This window comes from Mustelus asterias, unplaced genomic scaffold (assembly GCF_964213995.1).
Source record: "Mustelus asterias unplaced genomic scaffold, sMusAst1.hap1.1 HAP1_SCAFFOLD_43, whole genome shotgun sequence".
Taxonomy (NCBI): domain Eukaryota; kingdom Metazoa; phylum Chordata; class Chondrichthyes; order Carcharhiniformes; family Triakidae; genus Mustelus; species Mustelus asterias.
In genome coordinates, this window is record NW_027590120.1 from 1,368,898 (window position 1) to 1,383,335 (window position 14,438).

The 14,438-nt window shown below is 44.3% G+C and overlaps 1 protein-coding gene and 1 pseudogene across 1 annotated transcript; one reads left to right on the forward strand and one right to left on the reverse strand.

Annotated features, from left to right (window-relative positions):
* The window catches only part of LOC144482895 (uncharacterized), a 348,044-nt pseudogene that overhangs the window by 11,222 nt on the left and 322,384 nt on the right, over positions 1–14,438 (reverse strand).
* LOC144482924 (uncharacterized) lies at positions 112–8,748 on the forward strand. Its single transcript, XM_078201785.1, has 2 exons — positions 112–144; positions 7,640–8,748. Exons 1-2 carry the CDS (start codon positions 112–114, stop codon positions 8,351–8,353), a joined length of 747 nt encoding a protein of 248 aa, XP_078057911.1. The 3' UTR covers positions 8,354–8,748.

Sequence of the window (14,438 nt, forward strand, 5' to 3'; positions counted from 1 at the left end):
TAGCAAAGATAATATGGCTTTAATATCGAGTTTCGGATAATGCTCAGCAACAAATTTAAATCATGTAAACTTCCCTCATCCTTAAAGAACAAATACTAATCACATTCCGGCATGGCTTTGAACTGGGGAGCTTTCGTGTGTGAGGTGAATGCAATCACCACTTGCAAGCACCCAATGGGACTCTCTTGAAATGTTGCAACACTCATTGTGAATGCTGTAGACATATTGATCCAAGAATGATTGAAAATGGTTGACAATGGCAGGCAACAATAAGAGGCCCTTTGACCCACAATGCCTATGCCAATTATTTGATTACGAGCTACCCAACTGATGTATCGGTGTGGGCTTGGTGGGCCGAAGGGCCTGTTCCAGTGCTGCACTGTTCTTTGTTCTCATTTCAATTTCCTCCTCTGATTCCATGAAGCTGATTTTTCTCCCTTTCAAGTCATTGTCCAATCCCCATTTGAAGAAGGAGTTTCTGTGGAATCCGTGTACATACAGTGTGCTTTAAGTAACAACGTTTCCTTGACCCAATGGGACGAAGGATTGGATATAGGTTCCCGATATAGCTTTCAATGTAGACATATATTTATTTATGCAATTGATTTCATATCGAATTTACAAAACGAGTTTAATCGGATGAAGCATCTCCTCATTATTTCTGAATTATATCTAATATAACTAATTAACTCCACAACTTTCCACAGAATGTGGAATAGAACAGAGGAGAATGAATGACCTGCACCCAAAGCAGTCTCCTTGTGTTGTCTCCTGTGTCCCGAACATTTGATCCGATAACATTGAGAATGGGTGGGAAATCTACCTTGCATATACTGATCTCACACGGGGTGGCATGGTGGCACGTAGCTGCCTCACCACGCCAGGGACCCGGGTTCGATTCCTGGCTTGGGTCTGTGTGCAGTTTGCATGTTCTTCCTGTGTCTGCGTGTGTTTCTTCTGTGTGCTCTGGTTTTCTCCCACAGTCCAAAAGACGCACTGGTTCGGTGCATTACCATGTTAAAGTTCTCCCTGAGTGTATCCGGAGTGTGGCGACCAGGGGATTTTTACAGTAACTTAATTGCAGTATGAATGTAATCCCACTTGTGACACTAATAAACAAACTTTAAACATGACACGGACACATCCAGAATATGACTGTAAAAAAATAAAAATAAATAAGCATTGTTGCTTATTCTCCAATAGTCGTCAATTGCTTGTAGTCATCAATTAATGATCACCATTGATAAGAAATAGATTTCTGGCTGTTCCTGTTGTTAAAATGGACAGTTTCATCGCAATGATTATCTAACGGGATATTGCCGCACTGACACGACCCCAGGGAATTCCAGTTCAGGGAGTTTACTCTGGAACTAGTACGTTAAAACATGCTACCGTGCAAAGGGACCTGGGGGTCCTTGTGCATGAGACGCAAAAGCCCAGTCTGCAGGTACAACAGGTGATCAAGAAGGCAAATGGGATGTTGGCCTATATTGCGAGGGGGATAGAATATAAAAGCAGGGATGTCTTGATGCACCTGTACAGGGCATTGGTGAGGCCGCAGCTGGAATACTGTGTGCAGTATTGGTCCCCTTATATGAGGAAGGATATATTGGCATTGGAGGGAGTGCAGAGAAGGTTCACCAGGTTGATACCGGAGATGAGGGGTTTGGATTATGAGGAGAGGCTGAGGAGATTGGGTTTGTACTCGTTGGAGTTTAGAAGGATGAGGGGGGATCTTATGGAGACTTATAAGATAATGCGGGGGCTGGATAGGGTGGAGGCGGAGAGATTCTTTCCACTTAGTAAGGAAGTTAAAACTAGAGGACACAGCCTCAAAATAAAGGGGGGTCGGTTTAAGACAGAGTTGAGGAGGAACTTCTTCTCCCAGAGGGTGGTGAATCTCTGGAATTCTCTGCCCACTGAGGTGGTGGAGGCTACCTCGCTGAATATGTTTAAAGCGCGGATGGATGGATTCCTGATCGGTAAGGGAATTAAGGGTTATGGGGATCAGGCGGGTAAGTGGTACTGATCCACGTCAGATCAGCCATGATCTTATTGAATGGCGGGGCAGGCTCGAGGGGCTAGATGGCCTACTCCTGCTCCTATTTCTTATGTTCTTATGTTCTTATCAGGCCCAGTGCCGCGGCCGCCATCTTTGTTTAGCGGGGAGCAGAGCGCATGCGCGGCCAGTGGGCGGAGCTTCAGGATTTGGGTGACCAGGAGAGACAATGTTTGAGTCATTGACTGACAGGCCGGGTTAATGGATGCTGCCTTTCACCTTCTCAATTTGCAGCGACGGCTCGCCGTCTTTTATACACTTTAATCATACAGACATTAGCGGTTACTTCGTCATTAGCTTTGGGTGGTTACCTGTACTTAGCCAATTGGGCTCCCCTCGCAATAATTGACCTCCAATCACATTCCTTCAAAAACAACCGTTAACAAAAGCCCACAAGTTTCGGTTCCGCTTTATCTTAAGCTAAGCTGACCATCTGGACCTCGCGGTCTGGTTTTTTTTGTCTGTTCCGTATTTTTTATACAATAACAAGCTGTAGCTCAAAGGTTAGTTCGTTATTTAGTCAGCAACAGAATGATCTTTGTTAACCACAGGATAAGTGCTGGGTGCAGCCGGTCCTGTAGTCACGTACGCATTAACTTTCAACGGTCACAGTCTTAATTTCACTCCAACAATCACATCTCATTTATCTAAAATCCAATGAGCACAGATGCACCCTGCCGAACCTTTCCTCATAAAACAGACCTCTTCATGCCCGAAATCAGCTCATGAACCTTGTCTGAATAGCTTCCAATGTAAGTATATTCCATCTTAAGTAATCTTATGCTAGAAAACAGGAGGGGAGAATGTTATGGATTTATATTCAGGGCGGACAAATGACTGTTGGGGGTGACACAGTGGTTAGCACTTCTGTCTCATAGCGCCAGAGACCCGGTTCAATTCCAGCCTCGGGTGATTGTCTGTATGAGTTTGCACATTCTCCCTCTGTCTGTGTGGGTTTCCTCTGGGTGCTCTGGTTTCCTCCCACACTCCAAAGAGTGGGTTGATCGACCATGCTAAATTGTCCCTTTGTGTCCCAAGATGAGGGGGAAGGAAAGGATTAGTGATGTACGTACATCAGGTTTCAGGTATAGGGCCTGAGTAAAGGTGATCTGTTAGAAACTTGGTGCAGACTCGATGGGCTAAAAGGCCTCCTTCTGCACTGCAGAGATTCTGTGATTTTTGGAATCTCCTTTTACAGATGGTTAGAAGAAGAGGATTTTGACAGCAATCTCAAGCCCCCCAAAAATGTGTATTTCTTAATTTCAAGCCACAATTGACACATGACTCTTGTAATCTCCTTTTGCAGGGAGTTGGAACATTTGAAGATTGCAATTTTTCTCTGATTCCAGTGCTTCTGACATCTTTCCAGCCGCAGGTTTTAAATGAGAAAATAGTGAAATTGTTTCAGAGGTGAGTATTATTGAACATTTACCTCTAATTTTGAATTTTCGTCCTGTGCTCTGTTATCTGTACTCTGGTTCCACATCTCTGGGGCTGGTGTGACTCCGTTACTGTGGATCTGAATCCATGTCCATCCATTGCTTTGTTTCAGCTCTGCCCTCCCTGATCACCTCTTTGTCATTGTCAGTTCAGAGAAGGATCTGCAGGCTGATACCTGGGATGAAGGGATTGTTTTGTGAGGAAAGTTTGGGCCTGTATTGACTGGAGTTTAGAGGTGATCATAGTATTGACATCAGATTGTGAGGTAGTGATTAGTATAGATGAAGAGAGGATGTTTCCAATGTTGGGGATTCTAGAATTAGTCGGCAGATTGTCAAAATAAAGGGTCCCCCATTTCTGATGGCGATGAGGAGAAATGTCTTCCCTCAGAGGGCCGTTAGTCTTTGCAATTCTCTTCCCCAGAGAGCAGTGGAGGCTGCATCATTAAATATACTCAAAATACAGAGAATTCTGATTGAAAAGGGAGTCAAGGGTGACAGGAAGAAAAGTGGAGTTAAGATCACAATCAGATCAGCCATGATCTTGATGGGGAGACGATGGCCTTGTGGTATTATTGCTGGACTATTAATTCAGAAACTCAGCTAATGTTCTGGGGACCCGGGTTTGAATCCTGCCATAGAATCATAGAAACCCTACAGTACAGAAGGAGGCCATTCAGCCCATCGAGTCTGCACCGACAACAATCCCACCCCACAGCAGCTGGTGGAATTTGAATTCAATTAAAAATATCTGGAATTAAGAAATTCCTGATGACCATGAAACCCTTTTGATTGTCGGAAAAACCTATCTGGTTCACGAATGTCCTTCAGGGAATGAAATCTGCCATCCTTAACTGGTCTGGCCTTCATGTGACTCCAAAGCCACCACAATGTGGTTGACTCTCAACTGCCCTCCAAGGGCAACGAGGGATGGGTAATAAATGCTGGCCAGCCAGCAACATCCATGTCCCATGAATGAATTAAAAAAATTCAATTGAACAGCTTGGTGGGCTGAATTTCTAACTATTTCTTATGATCTGTCAGGAACATGAAATGGTGAGTGTCGATCAGCATTAATTAGCACCTTCAGGAGAATTGGGTAGTTTATATTATAGAACTCATAGAAACCCTACAGTGCAGAAGGAGGCCATTCGGCCCATCGAGTCTGCACCGACCACAATCCCACCCAGGCCCTACCCCCACATATTTACCCGCTAATCCACGCATCTCAGAACTCTAAGGGGCAATTTTTAACCTGGCCAATCAACCTAACCCGCACATCTTTGGACTGTGGGAGGAAACCGGAGCACCCGGAGGAAACCCACGCAGACACGAGGAGAATGTGCAAACTCCACACAGACAGTGACCCGAGCCGGGAATCGAACCCGGGACCCTGGAGCTGTGAAGCAGCAGTGCTAACCACTGTGCTACCGTGCCGCCCCTAAAGTTTAAAGTTTATTTATTAGTCTCAAGTAAGGCTTATATTAACACTGCAATTTCTCTTAAAGACATTGAGATCCTTTGCTCCCTCAGCTTGACACATTGATTTGTCTGGCTAAAAAGTCCCTTTCCTAATGTTCACAATTAAAGGGCTGGTTTCCTGAGGAGATGGCTGACATTTAAAAGAACAGTAAATTAATATAGGACAGAGATATGCCTAGTGTTGTTATATTGTAGATTTGGTATATTATTTATGGTTCTGTAACAAAGTACATTTATTATTATTTCTCATCTTGTAATGTAACACTGAAACTATGTTATATATTTCCACTCATCGAGTCATTACAGCGCAGAAGGAGTCCATTCAGTAACTCGAATCCATGCCGACTCTCTGTAGAACAATCCAGTCAGTCCCATTCCCTTTCTATATTCCCGTTCCCCTGCAACTTTATTTCCTTCATGTGCCCATCTAATTTCTGATATATATTAAAGGGGACAGTAAACTAATATCGGACAGAGACGTGTCTGATGTTGTTTTTAATTCATCCTTGGGACACGGGCATTGCCGGCTGGGCCAGGATTTATTGCCCATCCCTAATTGCCCTTGAACTGAATAGCTCGCTGGGCCATTTCGGAGGATGGTTGAGAGTCAACCACAATGCTGTGGCTCTGGAGTCACATGTAGGCCAGACTGGGTAAGGACGGCAGATTTCCTTCCCTAAAGCACATTAATGAACCAAATGGGTTTTTCTGGTCAATCAACAATGATTTCATGGTCATCAGTAGATTCTTAGTTCTAGATTTTGTTTTTAAATTCAAATTCCACCATCTGCCGTGGCAGGATTCGAATCCGGGTCCCCAGAACATCAGCTGAGTTTCTGGATTAATAGTCTAGCGATAATACCACGAGGCTAACAGTTGTTATATGGTGCAGATTAGATATATTATTTATAGCTCTGTAATAAAATACACTTATTATATCTGGCTGTGTAATTTTGGACTGCAGCTATATTATATATTTCCAACAATCTCTTCCCTCAGAGAATTGTTAGTATCTAGATTTCTCTTCCAAAAGGGACCAGTGGAGGGATTGAATATATTCAAGGATGAGTTAGACAGTTTTTGAATGACAAGGGAGTCAATAATTATTGGGAACAGGCTGGAAAATGGAGAGAAAGCTCAGATGAGGTAGGATTTCTTCACTCAAGGACGTGGTGATGTTTTGGATTCTCTACCCCAGAGGACTATAGAGCCTCAGTCATCAAGAATTTTCAAGAGAGGGATTGATAGGTTTCTAGATATTGAAGATATCGATGGATGTGGGGGACAGTGTGGGGAAAATAATGCAGAGGTAGATCAACCAATAATCTCAATGAATGGTTGAGCAGACTCGATGGGCCGAATGCTGACTGCAGCTCCTATTTGTTCTGATTTCTGTGCTGGACAGGAAGCAGTGAGCATGGATCTGTCAATCAGCCTCAATCAGCACCTTCAGGAGAATTGGGAGGGTGAATATTAGATACAGCAGAGTGAGAATGGAGGGAGAGTGTGTGGGATGGAGATTCACAGCTTTTGGGGAATGAGAGAGGAAAGAATGTTCATTAGAATCATGGAATTGCTGCATCTTATCAACCGTCCCTGAGCTTTCACAATGAATCCCACTTCTGAGGACACCCTTATCTCTGACTTGTCTGTACTGCTGGCAGTCTCACAAAGCAGCTGCCTGTGTGCTGATACGGGAGGCCCTGCTGGGCAGGTTTAATGCTCCATGACTGTGTCTTTAATGAATGCTCCATAGAAACTAGAAATGTAGATTTGAATTTCGATCGTATTCTGAATTGTGATGTTTTTTCTAAATTGACTTACAGGATATTAGACAAGGAAAAATCAGACAGAAATCTCCAACATCACATCGAGATCTGACAGAGTGACTCGATTTCTTGGGACCTGAAGATTTGAATCTAGCAGGAGAAATGTTTGTTTGGCCTCTTGGCTTCAAAAGATTGTAAACATCGCTGTGACTAGAAATGCACTGAGATACACACACCCGAGTGAGAGTGTTCCAGTGCACTGAGTGTGGAAAGAGCTTTAACCAGTTACACAGCCTGAAAATACATCGCAGCATTCACAGCGGGGAGAGACTGTACCCGTGTTCTGTGTGAGATTTAACTGATTGTTTAACCTGGAGAGTCACAAGGACATCCGCACCATGGAGAAACCGTGGAAATGTGGGGACTGTGTAAAAGGATTCAGATATCCATCTGCACTGGAAACTCATCGACGCATTCACACCGGGGAGAGACGATTCAGCTGCCCTGTGTGTGGGAAGGGTTTCACTGTTTCATCGAACCTGCGCACACACCATCTCACTCACACCAATGAGAGACCGTTTAAATGCTCTGACTGTGGGAGCGGATTCAAAAGCTCTGGAGAACTGGTGTCCCACCAGCGCATTCACACTGAGGAGAGACCGTTCAGCTGCTCTCACTGCTCAAAGAGATTTAAAACGTCATCCAGTCTGTGGGAACATCAGCGAGTTCACACTGGGGAGAGACCATTCACCTGCTCTGTGTGTGGGAAGGGATTCACTCAGTCATTCCACCTGCTCAGACACAATCTCACTCACACCAATGAGAGACTCTTTAAATGCTCTGACTGTGGAAAAGGATTCAAAAGCTCTGGTGAACTGGTATCCCACCAGCGCACTCACACTGAGGAGAGACCGTTCAGCTGCTCTCACTGCTCAAAGCAGTTTAGAACATCATCCAACCTGCGGACACACCAGCGAGTTCACACCGGGGAAAGACCATTCACCTGCTCTGTGTGTGGGAAGGGATTCACTCATTCATCCAGCTTGCTGAAACACAAAGTCACTCACAGCAATGAGAGACCCTTTAAATGCTCTGACTGTGGGAGCGGATTCAAAACCTCTGGAGAACTGGGGTCCCACCAGCGCATTCACACTGAGGAGAGACCATTCACCTGCTCTCACTGCTCAAAGAGGTTTAGAACATCATTCAACCTCTGGAGACACCAGCGAGTTCACACTGGGGAGAGACCGTTCACCTGCTGTGTGTGTGGGAAGGGATTCAATCATTCATCGAACTTGCGCGCACACAATCTCACTCACACCAATGAAAGACCGTTTAAATGCTCTGACTGTGGGAGCGGATTCAAAAGCTCTCAGGAACTGATGATCCACCAGCGCATTCACACTGAGGAGAGACCGTTCAGCTGCTCTCACTGCACAAAGAGGTTTAGAACGTCATCCAACCTGCGGACACACCAGCGAGTTCACACTGGGGAGAGACCATTCCCTTGCTCTGTGTGTGGGAAGGGATTCACTCAGTCATCCAGCCTGAGGAACCACAAAGCCACTCACTCCAAGGAGAGCCCCTTTAAATGCTCTGCCTGAGAGGCCGGCTTCAGAAGCTCTCAGGAACTGATGATCCCCGAGCACATTCACACCGGGGAGAGGCCGTTCAGCTGCTCTCACTGTTCAAGGAGGTTTAGAATATCATCAACACTGCTGAAACACCAGTGAGTTCACACCGGGGAGAAACCATTCACCTGCTCGGTGTGTGCGAAAGGATTTACTCAGTTATCCAGCCTGCCCAGACACAACATCATCACCCCCAGGAGAGACCCTTTAAATGTGGGCGTGGCTTCAAAAGCTCTCGGGAACTAATGTCCCACCAGTGAGTTCACACCAGGCAGAGGCTGGTCACCTGCTCTGACTGGGAAGGGATTCACTCAGTCAGCAAACTTGGTGAAACACCAGTGAGTTCACAAGTGATTACAGTTCTGGGATTATTCTTGTGAATCTTTCTTGCCCCTTCTCCAGTGCCTCTATTTCCTTTTTCTAAATGGTAAATTGCACTGTTGGTAAATTTGAGATATTTTTACTCATATTACTATGAGATCAAGTCCAATCATTCCCCGATCCCATTCACACAAACCCGCAGATCTCTCAGGAGAACAAGGTCATCAATCTGTATTTTAAATGCTCCAGATCAGTTAACTGTGTGACAGACCACACCTTTCAAAAGTGATTAAATATCAAAGGCAGACTCAGAGTTGTCACATGTTGAAGTTGCTGGGTGAATAATATTGACTGACTGAAATGTTTTCCCAGTCGAACCGCATCTCAATTCTGAGTTGGGTGATTACTTTTTCCCGGTGTACTTAAAACGGTATCTATTAATTATCCTCTTGCACTGGGCACTCAGTACTTGTGCATTAGACAGACGTCAAACTATCGGCATCATTTTTCAGCTTAATTCGGGGAAAGATCGACCTAAAGAAATATACTGACATTGAGTTTGAAGGAAAGAGAGTTGAACCGAGAAAGAGACAGAATGACTGATAATGTGACAGAGAACAAGAGGATGAGAAAGACGCACTCAGCCTGGGCTACAATTTGATTGGAGAAAGCCAGCTGCACTTCGTCGTCAACTAACAGTGATAGGTCCAAAGCTAACGTCATCTCAGGCAGACTAGCCAATCGCAGCACTGAGAAACGCCCGCCAGTTTCCCAATAATTGCAGTTGCCTCTGATCTAAGTTGACTCTGTGATATAAGAATAGAAGCAGCAACATAGTTTCAACAGTGTCGCTGTTTACTATCCAATCAGGAACCATGTGTTCCCTGTGTGCTTTACTGATAATAGTGCCCATGCTGCCCGGTGAATCTGAGCTCAGATCCTCAGTGTGTGTTTCATCGGTTATATTCACTCAGATTTCACACACATTCTATATGTTGTTACAGGAACCAATGGCCAAGATTCAGTTTTCCAGGACCTGCCCGAATTCACGGTCCAGGAAGGACAGACGGTAATATTGAACTGCAATTTCACAACAAAATACACTGGCGAGACTCTCTTCTGGTACATTCAATATCCCGGGGAAGCTCCGAGATATTTACTGAAGAAATACGGCAAGGGACAGGGGGATAAGTCTCCAGATTTTCCTGACCGGTTTTCAGCTGAATTGGCCCAAGACAAGAGAACAGTTCCTTTAACTATCACCGGGGTCCATGTCTCTGACTCTGCCGTGTATCACTGTGCGCTGAGCCCCACACTGCTACAGAGGCACAGTCAGCCCGTACAAAAACCGGCAAAGGCACTCTCGCCTCCTCTTACTGAATCAGATCTGTGAACTGCATTGTGGATTTGTAATTTGTAATTTAACCCAAATCATATAAAGACCAGCTTGGCAGAATTCTTCCTTTCTGTGCTACACAATGAGTCATTATACATCAAAGCTCTCTTTATATCGGCGGCGAGGGTTTTTTCATTTTCAGCGAGCAGCTCTTAATGGAAAACTCCAACCATGATAACACAACTATTTAAACTATTACCCATTACATACACGTCCAATTTAAAGATTGACGCTGTTAATGAAACCATATTGAGTTTAATACTCTAATTATTCTCTACCCCACAGAGCAGTGGTTGTGCAGTCGCTGGGTTTATTTAGAACCGATGTTAATAGATTTGTGGATATTAAGAGTAAAATGGGACTTCGGGTAGTGCAGGAAGGTGGTGATAAATAGACAGGTAGACAGAAGGGACATGTCCTCTTTTTAGGTCAAACCAAACCAAGTAAACAAACTCAGATTAAATCAGGACAAAGTAAAAGGGGCAGCTCCCCAAAAAGGAGGGGGAACAGCCCGAACAGAAATCAAAGCACAAAGGAAACTTAAAAAACATCAAATTAAAATGTGATTATTAGGGTCAATAATGCACCCCAACCCCTGCGGTGCCCAGCGGGCGCGGAAAGCGTCAACCTCGCCCGTGGACACCACATGCTCCCTCTCCAGGGACACCTGGCCGCGAACGTAGCCGCGGTAGAGGGGTACAAGGGACATGTTCCAAAGGCAAAGTGGCCACTGCTGGTCTTTCATCTGCCCAGCTCACTGACGTCACAAACTACGTGTTGATTGGATGAAATATGGGACAAAGGAGCAGTGAACCGATTGGTTGTCACCTGTCGCTCTGTCAGGAATAGACCAATCGGGTTGCCGGACCGGATGTCACTGCACATCTTCTGAACTCTTACCTAAAACTATTGAGCTCAAACTCACTGAGTTCAGATCCAGCATCAGCTCTGTGAACATGTTGGGACCTTTTACTCATTCTTCACAGCTACTGGTCTCCTAACTGGGAGCTCCTAAGTTAAACAATTATCTGTTGTTAATGTTACTCACAGAGTATTTTTACTTTTAACCGTGTGCTTCCTGCATCTACAATATATTCTGTTAATTTGATAATCTTGGTTGTAATAAAATGATAACAAAATGTTCTCTATTTCTGAAATAGGACAGATATTCCTGCTGCAGACTCGGTCGCACAGGGGCCGGTTACAGCGACACAGTTCGAAGGCGACTCTGTGATCATCAATTTCAGCTATTCCACCACTGCTACTTTCTACTCATTGCAGCTATACCGTGAGAATCGGGACAAAGCTCCCTCGCTCTTAAGCTACATTCCACTTGTTGGGGAAGCTTTCAGAGCAGAGGGTATAGGAATTCGATTTTCTTCATCTTTAGACACTTGAAAAAATGAGGGGAATTTGACTATCCGTGAGCTGCGGCTGATTGACAGCGCGATGTATTTCTGCGGACTGAGATGTACAGTGACAGGAAGCTGAGGGACCCTCGTACAAAAACACTTCCGCAATGTGACAGGGTGTGTGGGATAGGGGCAGGGTGGGGAGAAACCTTGTCTTTCTAACCTATCAGCAGAATGTGCTGGTTTCAAATAAATGTCAATAAATTCCAAGCCGAGAGTAACAGATTTGGGGAAGTTTTCCGCTATTTCATTTACATCAAACACATTTCGGACATAATCCAAACTGTCTGAGAGAATTTACACAATTTTGTAAAATTTGCAATATAGACATGGGCATGGCCTGAGACCAGTAACAACCAGCAGCGTCTCTAATAGTTTACAAGGCAAGTAAAGTTGAAGGAAGGAGACAACCCGAGTGTAATATAAACAGGCACCGGATCCAGTGACATTAGGACAGACATATGGGCTCAGTGTAGTAATAGCTGAGACACTAGTTTGTGCCCTGTGAGAAGAGGCATGGTCTAGACAGTTGTTAGCCAAGGCATGGCCTTGTGTATTCGAAAAAAGGAGATTATCTAATAAAATAATACATGAAACATAGTTTAATGTTACAATAGCAAAAAAAGAGCATAAAGTATTATAAATAGAGATAAAGTTCAGTACAGCACTTATACCGAACAACGCAATTATTTAATGATAAGACAGCTTTGGTGTAATCTTTTGAATTTCTTGCAAAAGTAATTCCTGAACAATAATGTTCTGAACTGAACTGAACATCACGGGGATGTTCTGAACTCTCCCACATGGTGGCAGCAAACGCTCAGAATCTGCTGACATCGCAGCGCAATGTTTGGTTAATATTTTCATGTTATTTCACACTGAAGGACAATTAACACGTTTCATTTAATTATCAACATTTTCACCTGATGTAACCCGTCTCCATTGCGGATGATATTTTAAACCGAGTGTTACTTTCCTTTTAACACATTTCACTGCATCGACAGAGCGGCAGGAGTTTGTGTTGTTCATGGTGGGCAGCAAATGTCGCAACCACGCAGTAAATGTAATAACCATGTAAAATCCCACCGTTTCTGGTGGGATTTCTGCTGATTGATCTTGGGATGTGTGCGCAGGAAACTATTGATGTGCCAGTGTGTGTGACCGGCTGTTATAAACAGCCCTCAGCAAAAACGGGCTGTGACCCAGAAACCTGTGGCCGTTTTTGTACGAGGACTAAACTCGTTCCCATCTCCGCGAGACTCTGTGCACGGTAATAGACCGCGGTGTCAGACAGCCGCAGATCCACGATTGTCAATCGGTACAACTTGTCTGACTGTTGGACTCTATCAGAAAACCGGTTCTGAGCGAAATCTGCTTTGAATTCAGAACTGCCGCCAGTGTCCCTGCGGACTGCAAACTCGGTCTGCCTGCCTGGGTACTGACGGTACCAGAATCAATAATCGGTATTGTCGGTAAAGGTGCAGCTTAAAGTGACATATTTTTCCTCTGGCGGTGTGAGTGAGGAATCCCGCTGAGTAACAGAATCTCCATCGCTCTGATCTGGAACACATGGTTAAAAAAACGGAAATAATCAACTGAACTGAACTGAAAGTGACAATTAGTGGTCAGTATTACATTGAAAAAAATGGAGTTCAGACCTTTGAAAAAAAACTTGCCACAAAATTGATCTGTGTCGGTATTACATCCGAAAGAGCGTAATTCGCCTGACTTCATCTCACTCAGAGTTTTCATCCATTTCTTTCTCCATCATCTCTATATTTGGCTTCCCTTGTGGTAATGATGTACAGATTATAAACACACGCTGTGTAGGGAGACATGTCCACAATGCCCTTTTGCATCCATTTGGACCATTACATTTATCATATTCAATGATCCAGAAGTGAAAACAACTCTGCAGCACTAACCTATTAACCACCTTTCAATCACATTTGAAGACCTCTGTCAGGCTGTCCCTCCAGCGTCGCTTTGCGAGATCAAATAACCTCAGCCAGCACAACTATTTCTGATAGCTATTTCATGTCACTTGCGGTATCACCTTCGAAAAGATTTTTTCTCATTAACTCCTGTGCCTTTACATCTTTTCCTAACAATCCTCATGTGGTCGGAACACGTTTCAATACAAGTGTTAAATAGACTATTCACTTTTCAAATCCAATTCTCTGAAATTAATCTTAGAAGTTTTAAATTTCTCACCGACGCTGAAAGCTGCCCAGAGCACAGCGAGAACGGGGATCCACATCGCTGCTGCTGTGTCAGAACGGTGCAGAATAGAGATTTGCAAAAGAGCAAATGTCACCTGCTGCACGACAACACAGACTCAGACCACATTTCTGATGTCACTTCCTGCAGGGTGTCACACGGATGGAGCTATCGGAGTTGCCTCTCACCAATTTGATGTTTCTTAACCAGGGGTACGTGTTTATATAGAGGAACGCAAACATAACGCCATATCCCACTGATCATCGGTAAAGGTTTCTGAGTGCAGACAGCTGGATATCCAAGATATATAAGCGGGAAAATCACAAATATGCGCTCCCACACTAACACAACAAAAGCGATAATTCAACGACCACCTAAAGATACAATGACCAGCAAAGGTCTATGAAGTGACGTATAAGAGCTAGTAAAAGGGATTATGAAAGGAGACTTGCAAAGCAGATCGAGATCAATAAGATAAATATTGGTTACATAAAGGAAAAGAGGGGATCAGGAGCAATTTCAGTCCATTGGAGACTGAAAGTGGTGATATTGTTATTGACTGTGGGAAAAGGGGATCCGTAGTTGCCCTTTAGAATATGGCGCTGAGCTGCTGACTTGCACCGCTGCTGTCCGAATTACACAAATAGAAATAGTAAGTAATCTCACAGCACCAGGTTAAAGTCCAACAGGTTTATTTGGTAGCACGAGC